The sequence below is a fragment of the Zophobas morio genome, unplaced genomic scaffold (assembly GCF_036711695.1).
Source record: "Zophobas morio isolate AGI-343-1 ecotype UQ-CSIRO unplaced genomic scaffold, CSIRO_AGI_Zmor_V1 ptg000017l, whole genome shotgun sequence".
In the NCBI taxonomy this organism is placed as follows: domain Eukaryota; kingdom Metazoa; phylum Arthropoda; class Insecta; order Coleoptera; family Tenebrionidae; genus Zophobas; species Zophobas morio.
This window is the reverse complement of record NW_026972122.1, coordinates 5718089-5745191: the sequence shown is the minus strand read 5'-3', so window position 1 is coordinate 5745191 and position 27103 is coordinate 5718089. Positions and strand designations below refer to the sequence as shown.

The following is a 27103-nucleotide window of genomic DNA, read 5'->3' as shown; positions in this document are numbered from 1 at the left end:
GATTCTTTCATATTCACCCTTGAACAAAACACCAGGAACCCCAAAATTAAAAAAAAACGCACAAGAGTAGCCCAAGATTCTGTAATTTTTTTTTTTCAAAATGAAGCCAGCAGGTTTCCTGAAGATTCTTGCAAAATAAACACCCAAAACCCCTAAGAGTATTTTTTACTCTTTCTCAAAGATAGAACATCAGGGCCCCCAAAATTCTTCCAAATTCGCCCTTGAAACGCCAGGAACTCCAAGATCCTTTTAAATTCTTAAAACAAAAGACGCTAGAGACCCTCAAGATTCTTTTGAATTCTTTCAAAAATGAAACACCAGCGTCCTAAAGATTCTTTCAAATTCACCCTTGAACAAAAGATTAGAAACCCGAAGATTCTTTTAAATTAAAAAAAAAACACCAAGAACCCAAGATCCTCTATTTTTTTTTTCTTTCAAAATGAAGCCAGCAGGATTCCTAAAGATTCTTGCAAAAACAAAACACCAAAAACCCCCCAAGAGTTTTTTTGTTTATCTTTCTCAAAAGTAGAACACCAGGGGACCCCAAGATTCTTTTAAATTCTTTAGACAAAATGCACCACAGTTCCCAAGATTCTTTTTTTTTTTCAAAATGGAGACAGCAAGATCCCTGAAGATTAATTCGTTCAAAAACAAAACACCAATGGTATTTTAATCTTTCGCAAAATTGGGCACCAAATTTTTCAAAATGAAGACCTAAAATCTGTCAAGATTCTTTCAGAAACAAAGCACCAAAGAGCCCCAGGGGCATTTTGTCCCTCTCAAAAATATAGAACACTAGTAACGCCAAGATTCTTTTATTTATTTATTTTTTTATGAAAACAACAGGATCTCTGAAGATTTGTTCAAAAGCAAAACACCAAAGATCCTTAATGGTATTTTAATCTTTCTCAAAAATTGAACACCAGGGGCCCCAAGTATATTCAAAATATTTAAAAATGGAAATAGCAGGATCGAAGATTCTGTCGGAAACAAAACACCATAGACCTCCAAGGGTGTTTTAACGTCTTTCAAAAATAGAACACTAAGGGCCCTCAAGATTCTTTTATTTATTTATTATTTTAAAATAAAACACCAGGATCCCTGAAGATTCGTTCAAAAGCAAAACACCAAAGATCATTTATGGTATTTTAATTTTTCTCAAAAATTGAACACCAAGGGCCTCAAGTTTGTTTAAAGTTTTTAAAAATGGAAATAGCAGGATCCTCAACATTCAGTCAGAAACAAAACACCACAGACCTCCAAGGGTATTTTAACAACTCTCCAAATTAGAACACTAGGAGCTCCCAAGATTCTTTCCATTTTTTTCAAAAAGAAGACATTAGAAAACATGAAAATTCTTTCACAAACAAAACGCAAGGAGCTCCAAGATTATCTTAAATTATCGAAACAAAAGATATTAGAGACCTCTAAGATTCTTTCGAATTCTTTCAGACAAATATATAATGTATTGTGATTGCTTCTTACCATAATTTTATTTTTAATTCCAATGTGACGTTGCCACGTTATTCTAATTTTCTTGATTTTTTTTTATGAATGGAATATAAGCGCCCATTTTAAAAGCGACTTATCAAAAAAATTAAAGACCAGTAGCTACTAAGCATTATTATTTTATCAAGTTGTGTCGGAAGAAGATTTTTTATTATCTTGCCTAGAAGATATTTGCTAATATAATTTTTGAAAAAATACGGGTATCTGCACTGGTCTTCTCTCCAACTCCAACTCTCCAACATATTGATCAAGTTCTTTCTTTTGGGTGCCGAAAACTCCTTTTTTACTTTCACACTTTCCGCAGCAGGAATAACATATTATGATTTCAGAATACCATTGTCTTCAAAATTTTGAACTTTTTTGTTCAGTCGAGCCCACTGCTAAGATGCAGTGATGGCTCATAAATATATTTTTTCGTAACATACTTAAACAATAAATATGTAGATACTTTTAAGCCGATGGAACAATAATAAAATATTTCCTTCCTAAACAACATCATTAGAGGTTCACATTAGAGATGTAATCAACAGATTTGTTTGAACTGGCAGTGTCAACAAAGGGAAATCTTCTGGAAGCCCTTCAGTATCTGAGGAAGTTAGTTGTTGATGATTTGAGACGACTTGAGCAGAATTCGCAAACATCTTTGACAAGATTTCCTCAACAGTCAGGAATTCCTTTTGCAACAATGTTGTACAGTGGGTATTGACGAAGGGATTACAAAACATTTTTAAAATTAAAAAGTGAGTGAACATGTGCCTCGGACAAAATGGTAAACATTTTCAACATTTACTGCGATCTTTAACCGCAATAAATTTGTTTCATTTTATTGAAATGATTTAGTTTTATTTTTTAATAAGATATGAAGCACGTGATCTTTGTCATGTGTCCTTGGGCATTTAGTAAAATTCAAAACTGAGAGGCGGCGCGTTTTCATGACCCACTTCGACCCTGTAATCATTTATAGAAATCCTGTGTTACAATTCCAATTAAACTATTAAAAGAAAATCTAAAAATTAAGAGTCATCGTCAAACAAATTTTAATGTTTCAGGATAATATTTGATGGTTAATTTCATGTGTCTTCACGAAATCTCTTAATTTAAATTTGTACTGATACATATTTAATTTAAGACTTGGATTGTATACATCAAAATATGCAAAAATATGCACACATTTATGGCCAAAAATGCATATTTAGTAATTCTCCTCCAAAAATTTTACTCAAAAGCGACACGATATTAAAACCTACATTTTTTTCTAAAACAGACTTAAATTTCTGAAAAAAAATTGCCTTATACACAGGGCAGCTCTTGAAAACAATTTGTTTCTAGATGAAAAGAATCTATCAGTGCTAAGTTGTTGCAATGTAGTTTTAAAATTGTATCAGCAACTATGAAAAATTTAGCTGAAATAAATGCCAATTGAGATGGCAGTTCTGTTTTAGTAAAAATTATTTCATTTTTAATTTTAATACAGGCAATATCATCTAACAGCTCATAAACAAAATTCTTAATTGCGTTGTAGTTTTTGGTATAAAATACAACTGCAATTAACCATGTTCCCCACCTAGTTACGACAGGTTACGGGGCAATGTATTCCAATAAGATAGAACTCTCAAAGGTGATTTAACAAACAATGTTTTAACATTTTTGACTAAAACATTTACGATTGGAAATAAATTTCTAATTTCCTTAGCCATTCTATTTATACCATGAACTAAGAATGTAATGTGGATTAAACGAGAAAAAAAAAATTTTTATGTATACCAAAATATGGACTGACAAATTTAAGAATGAAAAAAATGACAAAACGGGTATTTGCTAGAAGGATGCTATCTGAAGAGATAAATAATAATTTTAAAAAATTTTAAATAATTTTCTGAATATCCGACATGTTAAAGAATATGCGTTTTGCATATAACCAAATCCTTAGAAATCACGTACCTATCAGCCTGTCACCGTTGACTAGGGTACCCCTTTATTTGGCATGATTTTTTCTAATATGTATTAGAAATTAAATGTTTTAAAGAAACTCTAAGCCACAGGAAAAGCAATAAATCCGTGTTAGAAAAATGAATTTTTATTTCTGTTTTAAATTTCTGTGAGAAACATAAATTTCATTACCGGTGTGGATTCGAGTTTAATTTTCGATTATTAATTGATGTTTTAAAAAGAACTTACAGACGCTTAGTTTGTAATTAACCCTCAAAGCATTTTTCAATAAGTGCTTTACAAGAATATAAAGAGAATTTTTAATGAGGGAAATTATTTCGTAAGAGCAGTCAAAGGTAGTTCTATGAATTAAAAATTGAGTGATGCATTAATAAAACAGACATACATTTCCTAAGTGACTTTATTGTATTTCGTTCATTTATTCTAGATCAAAGAAGTAATCAGTAACTTTCCTCCTAGTAAGACACTGTAAGAATTATTAGGTAAGTATATACCTATATAAACACCCACATATAAAAATCAATAACTTATTTTTCAGTTATACGATGAAGCACGAACAAAGAAATTATTTTCAACTTCCTCTGAAATGTTACAACATTAGTGGTCTTAGAAGCACTAGTAACCCTTTCTTTAAAATTATTTCTTTATATGTACTGTATCCATTAGCACTGATTTTGTACGCGATGGTAATTATTAACTTGCTATACAAACACGATAACATAGGCGAAATAGCTGAAGTTTTCAGTTCAATCACAGGCTTTGGATATGTAAGAAATTTTCAGCAAGATTAAAGTATATATTTAAACAGCAATAATAATTTTTCAGCTCATTCTTATAAAAACTGTTGTCTTGAAAAATGGACCATTACTTGAAAACCTAATCCAAAGCAGAGAATTTTTTTGGAAATATGATCACGAAAAACAATTTCAGGAAACACGATACCATAAATTGTCATGACCAATAAACATTTTTTTGTGACTAAAACTATTAAGAATATTTGTTTCAGATTCAGCGAATTGGTTATTCAATGTCGACTCTAATGGCTGGACTAAAATAAACTTAAGAACAGTCAGTAATTTAATTAGTGGCAGCTCCATAAATTTTCAGATTTCTTGATATTTATTTATTTTTGGAATCTAACTTAATTTAACAAATACCTTTACTGTTATTGTACCTACACCTTTTTTGCACATAGAATATTTTAAATAAAAGTAAATTTTTATTTACTTTTATTTAATTGTTTTCAATTGGTTTTTCCTTTATATCAGTAAGTTCCTCCATTTTTACTTCTCGAACGTATTATAGTAGGGTCCATCAGGAGAGTGGCTATTTTCATGTTTTCTATCTGTCTGTCTGCCTGTTTACCGTTTCCCATCTGCCATCTATGTCGATTTTTTTATTTTTAAAATTTGACAAATCATCCCCGCCCACAATTTAATGGTGTCCTTTCAAATTTTATAAAATACCATACTTCTATACTTGTGATTTATGAATTCTTGATTTTTTTTCGAAATTACATCACCACAATATAACAAAACTGATATGTGTTGAATTATCACGAAGCCCACTGGTTCGAGTCACTCATGGGTCAATATTGCTTTATTATAGGATTGTCATAATAACTACTAGCTGCTGTATTATTCAGAATGTTTTGCTCCATTGTAGCTTAATTAGTATTTTTAGTCAACTTCTCTGTTTTGAGAAGGCAGTTTGCTGCATGCTTAATCGTCTCATTCTTTCTATGTATAAACATAAACAATCGAAGTTAAGACCTCTGGAATTGCGTTTTTAAGTCTAGAAGCCGAGCAATCGTTCTCGTAGAAGGCGCCACCCCGGTTAGGGTCACTATAGAGATAGAGTACCCCGATTGCTCGCATTACTGTTTTGACGTTTGGCGTCATGCCGTTTTGAGAATTTTGTATTTCCCTAATTTCATTTAAATTAAATGAAATGAAATTTTAAAAAGTGATTCTGTTAGTTTCAAAATCTCTAAATTGATGGGATTTCGCTTGATTGCACAAATTGCTCTAAGTTTAAAGAAAAATGTGTTGGTTTGTCCGAATCTCAAACTTTTTGAATTTGTTAGAAAGCAGAAACCAGAAAATGAAAAGAAACTTAAAAAGAGTTTTGCCTCTGGTATAGTTGACATACTGAGTTACCGTGCTCTTTTGGCTTATTCTTAACCCTGCCACTGAAGATGCCACTGTGTGCGAAACGTCCAAAAACTCAATTTACACAGTTCCAACCCGGAAAACGATCATGTATCCTTTTTGTCTTTCATTCTTTCGTCGTTAATTCCTTAGTCCTTTCGTTGTGGCGTCCCGAGACTAGGACTATTGAAGGAGTAAAGAGCCAAAAGGCTAAAAGGCCAAAAGAGAAAAGGGTGAATGGGCGAAAGAATCAAAGCACTAAAGGATTAATGGGACGTAAGGAAGAACAAAAAGACGAAAGGACGAAAAAGTGAAGAAACCAAGGACGAAAGACGGAAGGACCAAAGAAATTAAAGACTAAAGGACTGAAAATTATTAAAAAATAAAGGAACAAAAAGCCAAAGAACTAAGGAGCAGAAGGAATAAAGGGCGAAAGATCGAAAGACCGAAGGATTAAAAGATCCAAGAAGGATTAAAGAATTAAAGAACTAAAGGACCAAAGGAGTAGTAGAAGAAAAAAATTTAATAGACGAAAAGAGTGAAGGACTAAGGAAAGAAAAGACGAAAGAACGAGAGAATGAAAAAACGAAGAACCAAAGACCGATGGAAAAAGGACTAAAACACTAGAGAGGCACTAAAGAATTAAAAAACTAAAGGAATAAAGGAGTAATAAAACTAAAGGACCAAAGGACTAATGGAGGAAAAAATTATAATACTAAACGGTTGAAGGACTAAAAAATGAAAGGACAAAAGGACTAAAAAGCTATAGAAGGACTAAATATTTAAAGGACTAAAAAACTAAGAGATTAAATTACGAAAGGGGTAAGTAACGAAAGGGCGAAAGGATGAAAAAACTGAGAAACCAAGGAACGAAAGACTAAAGGACAAAAAGACAAAAAATTAAAGGACTAAAGGACTAATAAAACTAAAGGACCAGAAACTAACGGAAGAGAAACCAGAGGACGAAAGAACGAAGGACCAAAAGAGTAAAATACTAGGAAAGGACCAACAAATTAAAGGACTAAAAAACTAAAGGACTAATAATACTAAAGGATCAATCGACAGATGAAAGGACGAAAGCATTGAAGGACTTAAAAAGGAGATAAGGACGAAGAGAAGTAGGAACAAAACATGACGGACCATAGATCAAAGAAATGAAAGACTAGAAAAGATGTGAAAAAATTAAAAGACTAAAAAGGAATGGAGAATGATTAAAGAATAAAGAACAAAAAAAGGGCTCACAGCACAAAAGGATGGACGGATGAAAAGATCAAAGGACGAAAGGATCAAAGGATCAAAGTACGAAAAGACGAACAGACGAAAGGACGAAAGGACGAATGTACAAAAAGACGAAAGAATGAAAGGACGTCAGGACAAAAAGACGAAAAGATCACAAACCGGGAATTCCTGGTATTTTATCTTTGAAAGAATCTTAAGGACCTCTAGTTTCTTTTTTTGATGTGTGACACAAGCTTAGGGATTTCTTTTTTCGGAAGAGTTTGAAAGAATTTGAAGGAATTTTCGGGGCCTTTGTGAATAATTTTAAAGAACCTTGGGGGCTTTTAGTCTCTTTATTATGGTGAACTCAGGAATCCCCATTTTTTTATTTTTGAAAAAGTTAGAGAGAATGATTGGACTCCTTGTGATTTTTTTTTTTAAATATTGAAAGAATCTTGGGGATCTCTTGTGTTTTATATAAACAAAACTCTGCAATCCCTAGTATTTTCGTTGTGAAATAAATTGAAAAAACTAGGGGATTCCTAGTTCCTTGTTTTCGAAAGAATTTGAAAGAATCTTGAGGGCTTCTTAATCTTTTTATTATGGTGTTTTATTTTTTAAAGAATCTTGGAAAACCCCACTGTCTTTTTCTTCAAAATGTTCAAGAATATTAGATGTCACTTGTGTTTTATTTTTGAAAGAGTTTCAATGAATCTTGGTGGACTTTCTTTCCAGCACCGGGGCTAGATGTAACAACTCTCCTTTCTGGACTTAATAATCTCCTCCGATAATAACTTTCTTGTTAACTTAGAATACTCGAGGTATTCTAAATTAACCCTACTTATAAATCGGCTCATCTAACCCTGAAAGGGCATCCTCAGTTTCAGTTAAAAAGATTTTTATAGATTATAACTCTTTAGCTAGTTTACTAATCACCTTTATTCTTAATGATGTTGATTTTTGTGAACCATTGGTTCATAAGAAGTTAATAAAACTAAAATCTTCCAAGTCGCCTGGACAGAACCATGTTATCTCTCAAGGTTTGAGGGGTTGTGCAACGAACAAAGGATCTCTCACTCCTAAACTCCGACTTTCTGTAGATGCACCCCGTTTTCTAGAATTTACCTTTTTATTTTCCATTGCTCTTTTTTAAGATATATTCTAACCAAAAATAAAGAAAACATTTTTAAAATACACAAGAAAGAAATTCTACAAATTTTGAAGGTAGAACCAATTTTTCCAATTTGGACGCCTCAAATTTTCTTTCCAAGTGCTCTTGTTACATAAGGAAAAAATTGTATTGATGATATCCATCGTTTGTGTTATTTTTATAATTAATTAAACTACAGTGTGCATTTTAAAGAAATATTTTTAACTAATATTGTCAACTAGACAAGCTAATAGATCAATAATTTTAATGGCTTCTTAACACAACCTTAATACCTAGTGTAGTTTTTAGTTTTATTTTCCGTTAATTTCACATAGTTCCATCGCATCGTCGCAGTTTTCTTGTTTCTCCAAACAAAGAGGTGCATTATTCCATTCTTGCACTTCGGTTGATGCAAAAATATAGTAAAATCCCGCTCCCACCACATTCACTGCAATTGCGGCCCAGAAAAAAACTCTCCATTGGTTGAAATTTTGCTCATTTTTTATAAACGTGGCTACAATTTTTGTTGACATGTAACCCATAATGCTCCCCAAACTAGTTCCCAAACCCAGGATAGTGCCAGAATAATTTGGTGTGACATCTACAGCGTTAGGTATGCAACCAGCAATATGACAACCTGTACTACTTTGCCAAATAATGAAGGTCACCACAGAAACGATATAATTATAACCCCAAATTGATTGCACTATGAGAGAGAACACAGAAACCCAAAATGCTCCCACGGTAAAAATTTGTCGTATGGCATAAACAGATAAATAACCAGTTTTGTTCCATTTATCTGCTAGGAAGCTCGACAAAACTGACGAAAGATACGTAGCTGAAAAATATCTACTGTACAACACTCAAACCAAGTGAAAATGTCTTACCTATGAAGGGTAAACTTGAAATTAATCCATTTGCTTTGATATTAAACTTAAGTACTTGATTCATATACAGAGATGTGTAATTTATTGCACTGTGTACATTAAAAAGCACGCAAGTAAATGCTATCACTATAGCCCAGACTGGACGTGAAGTCAGAATTGCTGCCCAAGGTTTTCTTGATGGAACTGCACTTGTTTGAAACTTTACCCTTTGCTGAAGGTATTGTAGTTCTTCTTTGCTGATTCTTGGGTGTTGTCTTGGTGAATCATAAACACAATAAAACCATGGTAAACACCACGTTGCGCCAATAGCACCAGTAACGTAGAAAACACTAGGCCATCCAAAAGCTTTGATCAAATATCCACAAAATATCAAGGTTGCAGCTGTACCTAATTGACTGGCCAACATTGTTGATAAAAATTTTGACATATCAGTTGGAGGTATCCATTTCGTCGCTAATGGCATTATAGACGAAAACTGTACACCTAAACCAATCCCTACACCTATTCTTAGTACTATCAGATAGGTATAACTCAGGTATGACGTTACGAGAGGTGTGAGAAGGGTACAAATTGTGGCTAAAACTAGACCAGAACCTAAGACAGCACGAGTTCCATATACCTCGGATAAATGGCCTGATGCAAGAGATGCTACAATATAACCCCAAAAGAAACATCCCAAAATATCATTTTTCTGTTCTTCGTTCCAGTCAAAGCGTTGTACTTCTGTCATATTGGAACCATTACTGACAATCATATCGATTATAGCCACTGACATGTTAATTCTTAACATATGATGTAACATGAAACCCAAGAAGACTACGACAATTAAAATGTGTTTGCAAGTTAGGAATTCTAAAATTTTTTCCATTATTCACTTTGGTTTTCACAGAAACAGAAAAAGGGACGTACCTGAAGGTTTACACATTTCTTCCCGAAATTTCTACCTACTGCCGTTTATTTTAACTAGTTTGTATACTTCTGTCTGATAATGTTAATAACAATGGAAAATTTTAATGTTCGTCAGTCGTAGTTATAACTACTTTTGTGGCATTATTAACATATATACGTTGCAATTAACAACAACAAGTGCTATGCATACTACTGTTATCATTTAATTTAAACAAACATGTACATGAAAAACCACGCGTAATTTCTTCAAAATCAAAAAACGTGGACGAATTTTTTCATTACTTTAAAACATGATAAACGACGAAACTATAATGGGAAAAGACGCACATCACAAACGTTCGTTCGTAATTTCACAGTTCACATTAGAATTGTTAATCGTTCATCGTTCTAATGTTATTTTATAAGAATAATGTTCATGTTCTTGGCGGATATTCACTTATTCAGGTTCAACTATACTTAGAAAGGATATTCAAGGTTATTGATGATTTTACTTAAATTATTATGCTGGTCACACTTCATAAATTCTCATTAATCCATTACGGGGATGAGAACTTTGAAAATTATAATCAATTAAAATAATGTCATCATGGGCTCCAAATGAGAGGGGTATTTTATATTTATTATGTCTTACTGTGTTTATTCTTATCAAGTTACTGAAACGACCTTATTTAATACGTGCTCGTTGTATTTATTTCGCGTGTGCTTTCTTTCTTGTGTTATAGTAGAGGGACTTTAACGCAAGTTGTCTCGTTATCTTTCTGACTTTCGCTTGTGACATAACGTAACGCCGGAAACAAACTCGATCGCCTTGATCAGAGGTATCGTCCCATAACTCTCATTTATGATTTGGATATCTGATGTGGTGTTCGAATATTACAATCCAGCCACTTTAATCACGATTTCTGTTTCTTTCTTTGCGTTTAAATTTGCGTTATTCAAATATTCGTGTCGATTTGTAACATTTTATTTTTTAAAGCTGAGGAGGTTTTTGCAACTGGGTGAATAGTCTTTCTGGCTTATTCCACTGTTTTTCCGTCTCCGGGAAGGAGGAGTAGAAAATTTTTCCTCCATATTTTGTATTTTGATCTAAGGTCACTTGCAAGGTAAATGCTATTTGATTTTATAAAATAATGTAATTTTGTACCTGCAATTTATGAAATCACTCTTGCTTTTTACGTTCCAGAAAAAAAATCAAACATGCATAAGTACATCTTACGGTATAAATTATTTTAGGTATATTGTATCTTATTTATCTGTTATTAAATTACCAAACAAAATCCTAAATAAACTAAAATTAAAATCACATTTTACACATCACACTGGGGAAAGCACGACACCTACGGATTTGGAATTTTTTTAACACACGGCATATACAGGGTTAGCCACTAAAGTCGGGGCTCTCCATATCTGTGCAAATTTCAGGGACGCTGGACAAGTACGGATAAAGTAAAATATATTCAAAACAGATAAACAATGGAGGAAATGACCTCTCAGCAATAATAATACTCTTATTAACTTCAAGTGTTTATGTTTATACATCGGAAGAATGTCACATAGAAATCTGTTTGGTTTGAATGAATTTGCCTCGTCAAAACAGAAGACTAAACTATTAATTACCAAAATCACCAACATGAAGTATCAATAATTAGTACTAGTATAACTCAACTAATGACTACTGAAAAAAAAGTAAAATAAAATTGGATTTTATCTAGATACAGATATTAGATACCCAAAAATGTATCTAGATACTTTATTTAGATACAAGTATCTAGATACTGCCCAACACTGATTATATGACATTAGATAAGAGAGTTTCAAACAATTTAGCAAAGTTTGATAATATAGCTATAGGTAAGTAATTATTAACATCAAACTTATCACTATTTTTGAAAACTGGACAGACTCTCGATATTAACCAGCTACAGATGTTTTTAAGATTAAATTAAAAATATGAAGAATATCAGAATCAGATACAATAATTATTAGACTTAATTCTTTTAACAGCCTTAACAACGTCAGACCCATTTATTTTAAAAGGATGTAGAATAGAAGAAGATTCACAGCTAGATTTCAATTGCAAAGATGGACAGCACTTTTTATCACAGAAGTCACAACGAATATTATCACAATACTGACCACATATATGATTACCACTAGAACTAAATACACCAGCAAATAGGTGACCAAAGGCGTCAACGATGTCTTGCGACGATGTGAATGTGTTACCATCAGAAATCATATTTCTAAGGCTCCTGCTTTGATTTTTCTTATTATATTGTTAATAAACAAACGTCCAAAAATTTTTTGGATTATCTTTAATGGAATGTCCAGCATTTTTTAAAAACGAAGAATATGCATTACGTATATCATATTTAATTTTTCGCCTCAGTTTATTATGTTTGTCTAAGTGATTAATTATACCAGTTTCCTGTACTTATTCCAATGATTCGATTGTAGATTTAGTGAACCATACAGGATAGTTACGTCGTTTTGAATGACCACTACTTAATGATACAAACTGTGGGAACAAATCAAACAATACATCAAAAAAATAGTTGCAAGCCGTATCAACTTGTTTAATTTTTTTTATTTTATACCACTCAAAGCTCGATATTGATAGGTCAACTAAATCAGCTTTCTTAAAATAAAATAGAACGATTTTGGGTTATTCCGAAAATATGAGCTTTCAACTAGTTTAACTGTAATATTTATACTTAAGCAGGGATGATGTAAATCTTCACGAACTAATGGGAACTCCTCTTTGGAAATGTCAGTGATCACATCCTTGGTTGACACAACTAAATCAAGTAAACGTGCAGAAACTTTTCAGAAAGGGGTTCTCCAAAGAAGAGATCCCAGGAAAGGCAAAACAAGCCATTCCTAAAGAGCCCAAGGACAAAATTTCTAGTAAAGAATAGAAAAAAAGAAGGGGAAAATGCCAGAAGCTAATCCCTTGAAGTCTTCCCTCAGCCAGGTCCTCGCTGGCATAAGAGTAGGAATCATGCCCACAAAAGTTCTGGCAACATACCATACAGGAATCGATTGTAAAAAAAATAATGGAGCTGGAGAAAGGATCCGAAGTAAAATCCTCTTCTCTAAGCACAAAACACAGACCAGGCTATGGGTAACCCGAAATCCTAGTGGCATACGTACGAGGTAGTCAGTAATACTCAAATAAAAAAATTCTATCCTATGGGCCCCACACTCGAACTCTCTGTTTCTGATGACCCTCAGTAAGAAGAAAAATTGCAAAAGTAGTAGTAGTTTACCATCTGGTAAACTACAAGTTCGTCAAAGTTCAACTAAGGCTGACGTGGAGCAAAACCAAAAAGGTTCGAGAAAGGGAGGGACCTGAACAGACTATAGCAGGTATCGAACGCGAAAAACTAAAGGCGACAAAAACTGTCCCAAACCCTAAGACGAAAACCTCCAAAGCCACGTTGCAACCCAAAGCAAACTCTAAATGCAAACAGGTGCCAGTCTAACGTCACAATGAAGACTAGAATGAGGTTTCTGCAGATAAAATTCCAACATGTAAAAGCAGCTTCAAGCGTGTTTTATTGGAAGTTTGTCAAAGGAGGTTTTGACATAGGTATCATTCAAGAGCCTTGTATAAATAGAAAGGGACAAATTAGCGGACTAACAAAAATGTCATGTAGGATAATCTATTGCGTGAGAGACCAAGAGCAGTTATAGAGCTCGACATCAACACTACGTAATTTTGTTTCAATTCTAGAATTCATTAGCTGAGACTTGGTCGCAGTGGCTTGGTGCCAGAAGTACCACGGATAGACACCAAAGGCAAATTACAATTTTCTTTGCCTATTTCCCTAGCGAATAGCAAAACAATCCGTGTCCAGAGGAAGTCAAAAGTCTCATCAGCTGGTGCAAAAAGGGGCACAAACAACTAATTCTGGGCTGTGACGCCAACGCACAACAAGGGAAAAAGAGGTATTAAATTTAACTCTAGCGAATCCATTTATAACACGCTTGATTGAAAATTGGCATGCAGTGGAAGAAGGCTCCAGGTCGGATAGCCTACAGATTCTATGAGACAAAAAGGTGCCTACCCAGGGTCTCGAAAAGTCCAAAATACCCAGGAAAACAGATTGGCGTTTCCACAAAGAGCTCATGAAATTCTAAACCGGCGGGCTCTGTTACAACATCGAAACCACAGAAGAACTTGATAGTGCCTCAAAGCACTTACATGACTTAATAATTTCATCATAGGAAAAAAGTCTTTTGAGACAAAAGGTGACATCGAGAGATGCACTTCAGTAGAATAAAGAACTAGGTCGTCTGAAATCAGAGGTGAGCAAACTGTTCAACAGAACTAAAAGATTAGGTACGTGGAACGACTACAAAAAAGCTTCCGCTGAATAGAAAAAAGAATTGAGAAAATCTAAGAATCGCTCTTGACGCAAGTTCTGTGAAGGAATAGAGGAACTAGCCCCAGCCTGTCTATTTTATTTAAGAAACCGAACGGTAATTACCTACACCACAGATCTAGAAGAAAGTTTGAGGAAACTCACTTTCCTGGAACAAAATCCTACGAAGTCGTTCGTACTCAGGCCGAAATAATGCCCGCATGGGTTGTATCTCGACTACTAAAAAGGGTAAAAGTACCGCTAAAAGAATCAAATGGGCGGTTAAAAGCTCCAAAGCATTCAAATCGTTAGGCACGGATACAATGTTGCTTCAAAGTGCAATAGATGAATTACTACTCAGCCTGAAAACAATTTTTAGGGGTAGTTAGTATCTCAGCTACAGGTCGAAGAGTTGGCGGGACGTTAGAGTGACATTTGTCCCTAGTAAACAATGTTAATCCTTTTAGGAGATGAAAAACAAAGTGTCCTAATTGCAAAATCCACGCAAACGGTTCTAGTGCAACAGATGTTCTAGTATATTATCATAAAGTATATAAAAGTGTTTGTCCTGACTGACAAAGACCACTCTAGAGCACAAAACATAAGCAACTAGATTGTCTATATTTTACTGCTCCCTATTGCCTGGTCGCCAGGTATAATCAGGTGAACTGGTACTATCGATTTTATACCTATGTATAGGTTAAGAATAAGGGTAGTCTTGAAGTGATATAATTGGGCAACCCATCCATTCGATCTGATTCGGGATCTGTACTACTGAGAATGAGACGGCAACAGTGGCTGCACAAAGACGATGTCCGCAAGGCTGAATTTTGTCACCTCTGTCACTTGTTGTTGAGGACCTGATAGTTAAGCTTAGTGATACCGACTTATACGTATATATGTAAATACATTTGTAGAATGACACCAATAAACTCTATCTATCTATTCTATCTATCTATACAGACAGGTCAATATCGGAGCAAGGGAGTGGGATAGGAGTATATCGTTCTAAATACAGGATCTCTGCACCTCCACGATTCAATAAACAGAAATTTCTCCTAGAAATCTTTGCGCCCAAAAGTGCTTTCAAAGGATTCTCAAAGCGCTGGAACTGAACTGTAAACAATCTCTCAACCATCTGAATAGCAAAAACAGAATTACTCTGTGCTGGGTGCCAGGACATGAGAGAATAGAAGGAAACGAAATAGCAGACATCCTTGCTAAAAAATGTGCCAAAGTTTTCTTTCTTAGTCCAGAATCCTATTGTGGGCTAGCGAAAGCCCACCTGGCTTCTGAAATCTACGAGTGGGAAAAAGCGGAATAAAATCCCACTGGAAACAAGTTCCAGACCAACAGGTTAATAGGTCTTTTATAAAAGATCAGACTTGGTCAAAGTGTAGAAAGGACGTGTGTAGCCTACCATAGACCCCCTCAAATCTATCTATGCCCTCGGAGCGGTTCCTCACTCTTCCGTTCATGTCTCCTAGGATTACTAGTATACCCCTGCTGTTTTCTGCTTTTACTTGTAAACTATTCCAAAATTCATCTTTCTTTTTTATCTCCTTCATTTGGCCCATAATATATCAACATGTTGTAAATCTTACTTTTCTTTTCTGTCTATTATCAGGTATCCTCCTTCAAGCTCTGTTACTACTATTTTTTCTTTCTTGTTTTTATTTGCAGTATTCTTGGGTCCTATCACGGTTACGATCGTGAGTTTTAGGCTTGAAGGTACCATGATCTCGGAAATGCTGATGTAAATGTTTGCGCACACGGAATTGCGCGATTTGGAAAGCGCTCGATCCACAATTTACAGGTCAACCTGGCGTTTCCATCAGCGACACCATAAAGCATTCTCATGTCGGCACGCTCTGAACTGAAAAAGTTCACCATTGTCAAAGACGGTAACCGAACACACGGCGGCAACCAACTGATACACGACTGGTTCTTATCGTGTTTTTGCACATCGTTTATCAGCTTTTTTGGTTCATAATCCTAGTTGTTCTTTGCATTTCATTGAATAATAGTTATGGTAGGTCAAGAAACCAGTGGCGTGTATAACAATTTATATATAACTTTATACAGTGCAAAACATTTTATTGTGACCTATTCCCCACTTTTTTTTATTGCACACTTTACTTTTTGAAATCTCCTTGTATAGCTCGGATTTTATTTCCCACCTTCAAGTTTAGAAGATGGAATTTTGCTTTTATTTATTTCTGAGGTTAGAAGTACGCAAATGAAAAACGCTGATTGACTGCTCAATAACTGATGGATCTTATACGTTCATTATTTAAAAAGTGCATATTTTGGTAGAAAAAAATAATAATTTTGATCAATTTTGCAACGCTAAATTGTTATAATTCGTAACTGTGTAACATTTCAAGAAATTAAATGGTTCATGATCAACATTTTTTTCTTTCGTACTTCAGTAACATCTAGTTGGTGCCAAATTACATGTACTCATACTTAGTAAGATTGACAGTTAACCGCTAATTAAGTAACTCCCTTTACGTAATAGTACAGTATTTTAAATCCACTCTGTTTGGTATAATTTTTCGATTATTTTTTAATAAATTTTAACTTCTAAAATCAGATTCAAGAACCTTCAAACGATTAAAGCAAATTTGGTTTAATAAACCTTCCTTTACTAACTGTCACTTCAGTCAGCTTTGATACAACACATATGGTCTATAATTTCCTAATAAATAAGTTTTTATTAAAATTCCACAAGGATGACAAAGAGGAAATCACTTATTACAATTTCCTGAAAATCTGAAAAATATAAAACTGTATTATCTGTGTGTTTCCGATTGTTAATTAATATTTCATAAGCAACTCGTAAACGCATGGTTTGTAATTACGTCTCAGTGCATTTTTCAATCATTGTTTTATAGGGAGTTAAAGAGAATTTTTAATAAGATCAGCTACTTCACGAGAGCAGACAAAGGTAGTTTTGTGAATAAAAAATTAAGAGTTGCAGTAATAAAATGGATATAAAATGACGTCTATTGAACTTCATTCATTTAGTGCAGAACGAAGAAGCAATTACGACTCTTCTCAGTGAGGCATAATAAAATTTACTAGGTAAGTACAAACATCCATAAATAAAAATCAATAACCTATTTTTCAGCCGTGTGATGAAACAAGAAAAAAATTATTTCCAACTACCTTTGCGATGTTACGATATTAGTGGTCTCAGAAAAAGTAGCAGTTATTTTTCTAAAATTATATCTTTATATGTACTGTATCCACTGGCAGTGATTTTATACACAATGATAATTATTAACTTGCTCTACACCCAAGACATAGGCGAAATAGCTGAAGTTTTCAGTTCAATCACAACTTACGGATATGTAAGAATATTTCTGTAAGTGTAACAAAATGTAAGTAATTATTTTTCAGCTTATTCTTATAAAAACCGTCGTCTTAAGGAAAGGGCCATTGCTTGAAAACCTCATCACGACTAGAGAATTTCTATGGAAATATGATACGCTCACCAGTGATAACGAAAAACGATTTCATGAAACAATGTCGTCTGCAGTTTCAACGATAAAGCTTCTTTTAGTCATCGGTTACACTTCTATTTCTTCACATTCTACAGCCCCTCTCTTTATAAAAAAGCTGGATTTACCAGCCGTTTGTTGGATTCCTCGCAACAATGATTTGATTCGAAAAATTGTTTATGTTTTCGAAATAATCGCCTACAATGAAATCACAATGCTAGTAGTCTTATTTAATGGATTTTACCTTCTCATGTGCACGGAATTAAAAATACAGTTCCAGATTTTGTGTCAGAAAATTAATTCCATTAGTATCGATAAAAACGGAGACGAGTTATGTTGGGAAGAAATAAAATCCTACAGTAATTATCACAAGTTGTTATTACGGTAAGTTTAAGAAACACACTCTGTGAAAATGTGAAATTTTTTTTTTAGAGTGCACAAGATGCTGAACATCTTTTACTCGGAATTTTTTGTATGCTTATACCTTCTTACTGTAGGAGGAACATGTGTACCACTCTTCGTTATATTTGATGGGTAATATTTGTTTCTAATCCTATGCCAAGTAATTGTGTTACCGTGTATTTCTATTATCTTTTTTTTATTTCCAGATCCTTTGGAGTTGGGCAAGTTGTCGAAAGCATATTTTTTATATTGATAATCAATTTTATGTTGCTCATAGTTCTTCATCCTTCCAATGAGGTAGAAATTGCGGTAAGATTAGAATTTTAATTTAAATCTGTATTCCACTAAGTCTTATTTTAGGGTGAACTTTTGGTAAATGAGATTTATAGTATAGACTGGTACAATACCGACCGGCTAAAGATATTAAAATATATACTTTTTTGGTTGGCACAAGCTCAAATACCTGTACAAATGTCAGGTGCTGGGCTTTTTCAAGTAAACAGATCCCTGATGTTACGAGTAAGGAAATTTTTACTTAGAAAATTTACCTAATTAGTAATTAGTACATACCACAAGAACATAATAAATTTCACAATTTAAAGACTAATGAAGAATAAGACTAATGAAGAACTTCATTACTTTATCTCGTATTTATTTGTCTGTTTATAAATAGTTCGGTTCTCTCTTTAACTTGAATCCTGTTACCTAGCTTCAAATAGCATTTTTGTTGTTAATTTTCAAAAATTTCTTAATAATTAATTAATTCAGGAAGTTTGAAATCGTAAAAAATTTTAATAAACATCACATTTTGAAATGTAAATTTAAAGACTTTATTATTATTATTATAAGTAAATGAAGGTAGGCCTAGAACATATTATGGATAGCAAAAATTATAGCATGCTGTGACGATTAAAAAAATTATGTCCGACAAAATCAGGAATATTTATTTTCAGATTCAGCGAATTGGATACTCAATATCGACCCTAATGACTGGATTAAAATAAACTTAACAGTCAATCATGTAAGTAGGAATAGTTTTCAAATATTTCAGACGTGCTGTAATTTAACTATTTTAGAAATCTAAAATGATTTAGAAAGAAAAAAGTAATAGTAACTAAAGCAGTGACTTGTTGCCAGGATCTTCATTTTTGATTCCAGTAAATTTCTGTTTCTTCTACTTCTGAAAAAACTGTTAATACTGAACAATTTCCTTCGTATTTTAGCCCTTGTGGATGGATGGTGTAACAAGAAATGAGATTTTCTGGTAGTGTTAGTAGCAATGGATATAAGGAAGCCTTTAGCCTATAGATTTATTTTCAATTTCGAAATCTGTTTTAATTTGTGAGTTAACGGAGATTAATTTTTAACTTTATTTGTTACGAGCTAGTTTCGCCATTTTTAATTTTTTATGTTATAATTTTAATGCATTTTATTATATTTAGTTTACAACTTTCTAGATTTTTCAATTTTTTATAGGAGTATTTATTTTAAAAGTATCTTTTACTTTTAGAGTGTTAATTCGTGCAGCTTAGCTTTATCAGTGAAGTTGGTAATAAATACTTTAGATTTAGAACATTAATATTAAGAATTTAGTCAAATAATTAACAGTTTAAGAAAATACTTTTGTTGTATGTATGTTTTAAATTTGAAGACTGTGTTCCGATTTGATTTTTATTTATACTTATATCACTTACGGCCAGTTTATAGAGTATTTTAAATTTGATATTAAGTCAATCAGGCATTTAATGAGCCGTTTAGCGACATCTGATTGGCTAACTTGGAAAATTGTACCCACTTAATTGAAGAATTCCTTCAAAGATGTTATTCAATTTTCTAGCACCGGGAATTTTTTTATTTGAAACGTAGTGGAGTTACAAAATTTTTGGGGATCAAGCTACGTGTCATTTTTGAGTTTCGTCATCGTGTTTTGTCGTTTTTCTAAAGCTCATGTCAATTACGGAATCAACAAATTAGTTAATTTTGCATATTTTGGCCGTTTAAAACAGGAAAAGTGTATTGGTAATGCAATTATTACTAGAAAAATTGTTTATGTACAATGCCATAAAACAAGTTATAATTGCAAAAAAATATTTTGACAAATGTAAAGATAAAAGCATCAAACAATTTTGTTATGAAAAACTTACTTGGAACATACTTATAAGAATCTCTTTCAACTGCACTTTTAACGATCCACACTTAGATTTATTTGGCTTCATAGGGGTTATCGTAAAAAATAAAATTCCCAAAATCTAATTTTATATTTGCTAAAAATTTAATTGTTTAACTGATAGTTGCGGCACATCGCTAAAATGTGTTGTTGCTTACCATTACAATTTACCGGAAGTGTGAGAAATACAAAACTTTATTATCTGTGTAGATTCAGTTTTAATTTTCGATTTTTGATTAATATTTTAAAAAGAACTCTTAAACGCCTCGTTTGTAATTAACCCTCAATGCGTCTTTCAATAATTGCCGTACAACAATGTAAAGAGAATTTTTAATAAGCCAATGATTTCGTAAGAGCAGTCAGAGGCGGTTCTATGAATTAAAAATTAACAGATGCATTAATAAACGGATATAAATTTCCTTATTAATTAACATTTACCCAGTACCCAGTTCATTTGTAAAATTGTAGCCCGAGGGTCAACCAAAAAGACAGCAACTTCGTAAGTATTATTTAATAAGATATATATTAAAATTCAACAATCTGCTTTTCAGTTTTACTATGAAACGAGAACCTAAAAATTATTTTCAGCTTCCTTTGAAATGTTACGACATTAGTGGTCTTAGAAACACCAGTAACACTTTTTCTAAAATTATTTCTCTATATGTACTGTATCCATTGGCACTGATTTTATATGTCATGATCGTTATTAACTTCCAATTTAAAAACAACAGCGTAGGAGAAATAGCCGAAGTTTTTACTGCAATGACAGGTTTTGGATACGTAAGATTTTGTCAAGATCGCCTATATTTTACAATGTAACTATTTTTTCCAGCTTATTCTCATAAAATCTGTGGTCATAGCACACGGACCACTACTTGAAGAACTTATCAAAAGAAGAGAATTTCTTTGGAAATATAATTCGCTGACTACTGAAGACGGACAACAGTTTCACGAAACGATGTCCTCTGCTGGTTCAACCATAAAGCTTTTTATGATCATAGGTTACATTTCTGTTTGTGTACATTCTGTAGCACCGCTGTTTGTGGAGAAGCTGGATTTGCCTCACGCTTGTTGGATTCCTCGAAACAATGACTTAATTCGAAAAATTATATACATCTTCGAAGTAATCACATACAATGAAATTATCATTCTCATAGTCTTCTTTAACGGATTCTACCTTCTCATGTGCACGGAACTAAAAATCCAGTTTCAGATACTGTGTAAGAAAATTCATTCAATGAGGATCGACAAACACGGAGAACAATTATGTTGGCAAGAAATAAAAAGTTGCAGTAGTTACCACAATCTCTTATTGCAGTAAGTTTTAAGAAATATACTATAGATGTGAAAATATTTTTTATAGACTGCACAAAATTCTGAACACCGTTTATTCGGAATTTTTTGTGTGCTTATACTTTCTTACCGTTGGAGGAGTCTGTATACCACTTTTCGTCATATTTGACAAGTAATAAACTCTAACGATATACCGAGTGATTACAAATGGTAGCCCTGCTGAGTTAACAACTTAATGAACACAATTTGTAACCACCCGTTATTTATACTATTTTTGGAAGTTGTTTTCTCATTTTATTTTTCAGATCTGCTGAATTTGATCAAATAGTTGAAAATATATTTTTTTCAATGTTAACGAATTTTATGATCATAATGGTTCTATACCCTGCCGACGAAGTAGAAATTGCGGTATGTTGTAACTTTAATTTAAAACTTAAATTTATTGTTTATCATTTTAGGCAGAGCTTTTGGTAAATGAAATTTATGATATAGACTGGTACAATACCCACAGCTTGAAAATACTAAAATTTATTCTTTTCTGGTTAGCACAAGCTCAAGTGCCTGTGCAGATGTCAGGTGCTGGTATTTTTCAAGTCAACAGATCTCTGATGTTACGGGTAACGGACAATTTTAATTTATTGTTTAAGCAGAATTGTCAATGCTACGATGAGAAAACTAAAAAATACATTTTTCTTTAATGTTCTCTCCACAAAATATTTTTAAATGTTTATTTTGTTAAATTTTACTTATAAGTGGAGAATTGGCAGTGTTAATATTGAAATATGATTTGATTTTTTAAAAATTGTCTGCTTTCTGAATTTATCTATAATGGTGGCACGTTTTGTTTTATTAAATTTACTTTCGATTTTCCCTAAAGAACTAATTTGTATGCAAATGAAATATTGTAAAAAATTTTGCACTCAAATTCTATTTTTAGTTTACATTTATGTATATTGCTAGTACAAAATCTGTATAAATATAATGTGAACAAAGAAAAATTAGGAGACATTTTCTTTGGATACAAAAATAATAAAATATTGTTTTCAGATTCAACGTATTGGATATTCAATTTCGAGTCTAATGACTGGATTAAAACAAAAATCGTAATCGTTAATTAGTTATTAAGGTAGTGCATAAGGTTTTAAATGTATTGATATTTAATAATAATTAATTGTGCACTGAATGTTTTTCTAAGGAATAATACGTTTTTTTGTATAGACACTTAGACAGTATTTACATATAGTATATTAAAGGTGTTTTAAATAAGTGGTAATACTGAACCTCGACACAGCAAAATGAATCCTTAAATAGTCTGAAATTGGTTAAGATTCATTGCAACTGTCGATGCGCTATACACACCTTCCCGCTAACCCAGCTGATACTTAGATCAACTGTGTAAATTTGTTTTATTGTTTGTAAATTCAAAGTTCATGTTAGGATTTTAATCGTGAACTGGTTCTAACACAATTTAACAGACAGATTTATTCAGATAGAGCACTTGCAGGACTTTTCATGAAGTTCACTTAGTCAGGATTCACTCTTTGTTTACCAAATTATGAATAAGGTTTCTGGATGCTTATTATTAAGTGTTACATTATAACACTTCTTAATTATTCCCACAAGATCGCGAATCGTCCATTAACGGCAGCTAAATTAACCTAACGTTGAGGTGATTATCATCAAAAATAGCTCAGAACTTCAAAATCTCGATTAAACCAGCTTTCAAACAAAGAAGGCATTGAAATCGCTTTATCCATCGGGACCACACACAGACACACATACACACAGAGAGAGAAATGCATCAAAGTCATAACACGGACGTATACAGACAGATACTGTTTGGCTCAAGAGTTAATAAAAACACATACAACAAGATAATTTGGGGTAAAAAAATTCTAGATCTTTCCAAAACTACATCAGTAATTAATTACCCCTGTTGTGCTCACGCCCTAAAAGGCCATCGTCAATTCCGACCCAAGGACATATTTAGTTACACTGTTACTTTAGATGTGGAATGCGTTAATCCCTCGTTTTAACTCCGGTCCAAACTGATACCACCACTTACTGTAAGCTTCACAAATGCAATATTGTGAAAACCGTATTTCTACCATACAATGTATCTCATTTAATATGTCACAATTTATAACAAATTTTGTAACTCCATGAAAGTAATATTGTTTAAATAAACAATTATTGAAATCATTTCAAGATACTTCGCTTCCTAATCCAAAATAAATTGAATGTGTTTCCGCACTAAAAAAGCGTAAATCGGTTCAGGTAAGTATTTGCCGAACCGAAGTTACCTAAGAAGCAAAGATCACCGCGGACCGGATTAGTGAATGCCCGACCTTGACGTTCTCCAGCCCTAAATAAAGTTGCAGAAATTAAAAAAGCGACTGAAAAGAATATTCAGAGGCTTGTTTAAAATATCTGCACATCTTTTTACGAGACACAACCCCATTTCTACTACCAACACTATTTTTCCAGAAAATGTTGGACCTGGCAAAGAAATTATGGCTTTTTGCATCTCACCAAATCGCCATGTTTCAGTTAATAATTCAAATTTGGGTTTAATATCCTTAACATCGTCAACGAAATCGTCGTATTTAGATAACACAAATGCTATATTGGTATATGTCGACAAACTAACATAAAATTTACAAAAACATTCAGTGAACTGTGGTGACCAGATTTGAATTAAAATTTCGCGCTGAAAAAAATTAACAGCAATGCGAAGTAGCATTTGAATAATTCGAATTTGAAAAAAATTCAATCAAGAAAAATCGTTAAAAAAAAAATAGGTCATGTGCGCGTTTAGTTCTTTTCTGGTAGTTGGTAGCTCCTAGGGATTTTCTTGGTAGTATCTAGTGAGTGGATTGGTAGAAGATGCTCGCTTTGTAGAGGGAGGTGGGACACCTCACTTTTGGTTTGCTTGTTGTGTGTGAAACCATGTGATGAGTAAGCTAGGTTAAGTTTAGTTGGTTTAGCAGTTAATAAAAAAGAGGGAAGCATTTGTTTAACGACCATTAATTGTAACGACGACGATGACACAGTTTCCCCAACAGACGTAGCTAATTCTTGCGGTTTTTTCCAAGCGGAAATATGCGGATTTTCGACCGACGGTCAAATGTGGTGTAAATTTGTTTTGTTGTTTGTAAATTCATAGTTCATCTTAGGATTTTAATCGTTAACTGGTTCTAACACAATTTAACAAACATTAGATTTATTCAGAGAGCACTTGCTGGAGTTGTCATGAAATTCACTTAGTCAGGATTCACCTTTTGTTTACCAAATTATGAATAAGGTTTCTGGATGCTTATTATTAAGTGTTACAATTATAACACTTCTTAATTATTATTCCCACAAGATTGCTAATATTTCATTAACAGCAGTTGATTCAACCTAACGTTGCCCTTTTCTGGGACAAGACCGTGAAGGTAGGGTAGAATTCATAATATCGTGGACTGAGATACGGGGGGATTAAAAATTTCTCCCCTTAAGTAGTTATTATCATCATGTCATCATTACATCACCGAGATATTTTCTCGCAAGGCCTGATACATTTTGTGTTTATTTATCATGTGTTTGTTTGGGTTAAACTGGGCACAGTCCACGATATAAACTCTCAAAGCTAATAGTTTTGAGTATCCAGTCACTTAGATCAAGGCATTATTTAACGTAATGTAAAGTCTTTGTTTGAATCGTTAATAAAGTGTGGCATAATTTAACATAATGTAAATCCTTTGTTTCAATCGTTGCTAAAGTGTGGCATAATTTAACATAATGTAAATTCTTTGTTTGAATCGTTAATAAAGTGTCGCATAATTTAACATCAGGTAAATTCTTTCTTCTGGCAGCGGCCATGTTGAAAGAGTATTTTTAAACCAAGCATATGTTTGAACTGTAAATTCTTATTGAACAAATTAACAACATTGTGGGTCATGTGGGACGTGGACATATTTTTTGACGCATATCTTTTAAAACGACTCATTTATCCAACACCATTTTGAACCTCCAGATTGTTATATTTATTTTTATGTTTGTTTGGGGGAATCTCTAACGATGGCCCACAATGCACCTGAATAACTTCCCTCTTGAAAATGAACTAATAACTCGAATGGACACTAAATATTAAACTCCTGTAATTTTGTTAGCTCTGCAATTCTTCGCCTCATACAATTTTTCTCTATCTCAAAGTTTTTAACTTCAGTATTTTCTTTGTTGTATAATTTAAACTGAACGTAAATTTTCATGCTCTGCAGTTTCTAACCTCACGTAGTTTTTTTGTCTGTACAAGTTTTACCTCACACCAGATCTTTTTTGTTTTTATAAATCTTCGCTAGTTTTTCTTGTAAATATTTGATTAATGCTTCCATCATATAATTGTCTGATGTCCGATCTAACCTCAGATAAGAATGCTTTGCTGTTTAAAAATTTCACAAGAATGAATTGGCGAATTTAAATGTTGTTTATTGGTCTTTCTGAAACTTTAACATTTGTTCAGTTGTAGTTTAATATCGGAGTAATAGAAATTCAACATTTAAATGGAATTGAGGTTAAATAACACATAAATACGGAAGCGGAGGGTGCGGTTACTAGTCGAGCTGCCGGGATTTATCACACGGCATATTCCTAATGGAGAGGTGCTGTGCAACAATGCTGGCGATATATAGAATCAACGTCGTGGATAGGAGAACAGCTACAACCAGGGGCCCCAAACTCCGCTCGTGATACAACGCCCCCTATGAGTAATTCTGTTTACATCCAATTACTTTACTTCAGATTTTGCTTTGTTTTTATTAAATTTGTGATATTCAAATATTTGCATTGATTCAGAACGTTTAACTTGATTTCGTTCAAAGCTTGGAAAGTTTTTTTTTGTAGCTGCGCACTAAGAAGGTCTTCAACCTGCGCAACTTAGTGACAGATTTTTTTTTCTTTTTTTTTTTGTCAGTGGAAGAACAACACATTTTGTGTCCTCCATTTATATTATATCTGTTCTTTACACTTTTATACTTTTACATAAACATCATACAACATTTAAAATGATCAGTTTTTTCCTAAGGCTTTGATTTTCTGTTTCATCAACTGAATGAGCTAAGAGACCTAAAGGGGTTAATTCCTCTAAATTATTAGAGACCGTTTTTGACGATTCAGTTATCATTTCAGCAATCGAAAAACTAGTGCCAAAATTAAAAAAAAATCTGCAGCTTATATTGTCATACTTCAGGACCATAGAGGATCGTAAAGAGATCTTAGAACATGCTTATATTCCTCGTTCGGAATGGTTGCTCTAATAAAAGTCATGTCTGATGCAAGACCGAAACCAAGGATTTGTACAAGATTTATAAATATACATTATAATCACATTGTTTGATCCGTTAATGTAGACCAAGATACATAGATTTTGATATAGACCTTATGTTTCAAGTACCCCAACAAAAAAAATCAAGGAGCTCTAAACATGGCGAAGAAATCGATCATTCAAGCGTCCACGTTACGCTATCCATCTTCCCTAGAAAATATTGTCAAAAAACACCCTTGGTTGAAAACCAAGTTTTTTGGTTGGGCTTGTCACACTTTTTGGTTTGGAAA

At 33.1% G+C, this 27103-nt stretch overlaps 1 protein-coding gene across 1 annotated transcript; it reads right to left on the bottom strand.

Annotated features, from left to right (window-relative positions):
- Positions 1-8184: 8184 nt before the first annotated feature.
- On the bottom strand, positions 8185-9864 carry LOC135130350 (sialin-like). Its single transcript, XM_064057713.1, has 3 exons — positions 9774-9864; positions 8865-9716; positions 8185-8815 (listed from the first exon to the last, which is right to left on the bottom strand). The coding sequence occupies exons 1-3, from the start codon at positions 9787-9789 to the stop codon at positions 8289-8291; spliced, it is 1395 nt and encodes a 464-aa protein (XP_063913783.1). The 5' UTR covers positions 9790-9864; the 3' UTR covers positions 8185-8288.
- Positions 9865-27103: the final 17239 nt, after the last annotated feature.